General features: G+C 33.9%; 1 protein-coding gene across 1 annotated transcript in view; it reads right to left on the minus strand.

The window, feature by feature from the left end:
- The window catches only part of atat1 (alpha tubulin acetyltransferase 1), a 49,883-nt gene that overhangs the window by 2,933 nt on the left and 44,193 nt on the right, over positions 1–2,757 (minus strand). The window contains exon 11 of the mRNA XM_014026751.1: positions 1,859–1,919. Coding sequence (XP_013882205.1) covers positions 1,859–1,919 — 61 coding nt within the window. The remainder of the gene's footprint in view (positions 1–1,858; positions 1,920–2,757) is intronic.

Raw genomic sequence — 2,757 nt, forward strand, 5'->3', positions numbered from 1 at the left:
AATAAATATAAAGGTCAATTAAATTATAAAACTTGAGGTAAAGTTCTTTTTTAATTTATTTGGTGCATTTTAAAGGTATTTTTTTATTTAGTGGTTCATTTATATGTTTCAGCTTTTAATTCTAATTATGTCAGTTTTGGTCCTCCGTACTGCAGAACATGAAGAGGTAGTTCAGTGACTGAATCAGGTGTGTTGGAGCAGGAAACATGTAAAACATGTTACAATCATTCTGGTCCTGGAGGGACTGCGGCCCTCCAGGACCAGGATTGCCCACCTCTGATCTAATGAGTGCTTAATTAGTAGGCCTCCTCAGTATGCAACCCAGGTCTGCAGAGGCCTACAAATTAGGCACTCATTAGATTCAGCTGTGTTGAATCAGGGCAGCTCCTAAAATATGCCAGACTTTGGACACCACTGCTGTAAGCAAAGCGATTTATTGTCATTTTTCTACAAAAGATTGTAATAAAAAATATTGCAATATTTCATTTTTTGATAATGTATCAATTCTCAAAAGCACTGTATTGATTATTTTTATTAAAACTTAATGGGTGTAAGAAATTTGAAACACAAATACAGTTCTGTTCAGTGTTCTTCTGATAGCATAAAAAACAAATGTAATCACATTTTACGCATGTAATGCATGATGTGCTCTAATATTTTCTTACAGCCCTAGTTTGAAGTAGATAGGGTTTTCTTTGATAGCCACACTTGAATTTTAGAGTCGTCTGACAGTACTTTATTACACCTGTGTAACTATGTGTATATATGTATATGTGTATATATGTATATGTGTGTATATATATATATATATATATATATATATATATATATAGTTCATTTGTCCCAGTAACCAGTGAAAAACACTTTCCAGAGATGGTTCTCATATTGGTGTTGGTTGTGGGTCAGAACAACCTGTACTGATCATCTACTGCCCACACATAGATCTTATTGAACTAATTATGTGGTTTCTGAAGGTAAAGACCGTGGCTTCGAAGGAAAGGGGATAAATTCACATTTATGCACAACTTTTCAGTTTAGTTTTCCCCTCATTTAACTTCAGGAAGCGGAGCAGTTTGTGTAAATCTATTACTAATTATTCTAACTGACAATTCAAACAAAAACAAAGGGGGGATCCTTTTCCAACTGACTAACACAAGACTTGATGCTACCTAAGCTGACTCCTGTAAGAGTTAACTCAACACTCGTAGACGTAGTATAATCTGATGTGCCACCTCTGTAGTTAATGATTAACTTCGGCAGCTACCACCGGTGTGTTCATGGTGAACGAAATCACCTGTGCAGTAATGAATCAATGTCAAAGTAAACTCCAAAGTGCTCAAAACTGTTTTCTCCTTCCCAGGGTGAAGGTGTGGCAGCGTACGTGCTCGCGTTACAGCAGCTGGCAAGCAGAGACATGCCAGAGGAGCTGCGAACATCAGGCAGCTTCAGCTGGAGCTTTCTTTAAGCTTTGTGTTAAAGACAGAAGCTCAGCTGCTGCAAAGTCATTTAGGTTTCAGAAACAGACATTAGGTAAAATAGAAATGCTGCTTATCTCTGTATATCTGTACACTTCGCTTCAACATTAAAGGCTAAACTACAGGAATATTCACCTGAGTCACTCACTCAGTTTGGACATTATGTAAATAAAAACAGGATGCAGTCAGTTATTCATTATGGTACAAGTTCTTACTGTGAAGAATTAATATATCACTATGTTTCACTGTGAAGAAAATATTGATGAGATTTGCAAATAATTGTTTTCTGATTTTTACATTTCACACAGAGTCCAAAGCTTTTTGGAATTGGGGTTTTATTGATCAATTTGCCAAACAGTGATTAGTCAAATGTAAATAAATACCTGCTTTGTGGTGTGTGAACACCGGCCCACCTGAACGTCTCACGTCCCACTGGTCTCACACCTGAGGAGGTAAAAGTTTAAACTTTACAGATGAGGTAAAGTTAAGCTGCCAGGCTCATAAACCAGCTGATTCCAGCACTGTTGTTTACCACCGTTTACCTTGTTTACACACATACAACTCACCGAGAATCATTCTCATTGCTCTGAAATATATAAAACACAAAACATACTTGAGAACCTAAATATACACTTACACAACAACCGCAAAAAAGGAATACTTTAAAATTTTACAATCAAAACTTGTAAATGAAAAAACGACTAAAAGAATCAGCTCAAATTTAACTTTAACTTTTTCCCCAAGTACAATAAAAAGTAATAAGTAATAGGATTCATAGTAGAGCTACACCTTTAAGTATTCCAGTGATTAAATGACAGCTTTTATAACCTGGCAGTGAATAGAGCTATTTTACAAATTTAATAATATAACTTTATAAAAGTATAATTAATAGTTCAACCTTTCTGTCAGAAGCCACTAGAGCAAAACAAACATTTGTCTATCATAAAAAAACAACTGAGTTATGTTGATAAAATGTGTGAAGTTATCTTTAAAGTCAATATTAGTTTTAATTTTATTACATAAGAAGAGTTCATTCATAAATGTTAGAAAGTATTTGATTGTAAATATTAGATTAATATTTCTTTAAAAAGCCAAGTGTAAAGATTTTTTTGTAAAATTTATCACAGAAAATACTTACAAAATAAGGAATGTATTTATACTCAAGTGACCAAATTTTAATTATTATTTTTAAAAGGCTTGCTGAATAAAGAAATGTATCAATCTATGTAAATCAAAATGTTCCAGTATATATATATACACACATACACACACACACACACAC

The sequence above is a fragment of the Austrofundulus limnaeus genome, unplaced genomic scaffold (assembly GCF_001266775.1).
Source record: "Austrofundulus limnaeus strain Quisiro unplaced genomic scaffold, Austrofundulus_limnaeus-1.0 Scaffold587, whole genome shotgun sequence".
Taxonomy (NCBI): Eukaryota; Metazoa; Chordata; class Actinopteri; order Cyprinodontiformes; family Rivulidae; genus Austrofundulus; species Austrofundulus limnaeus.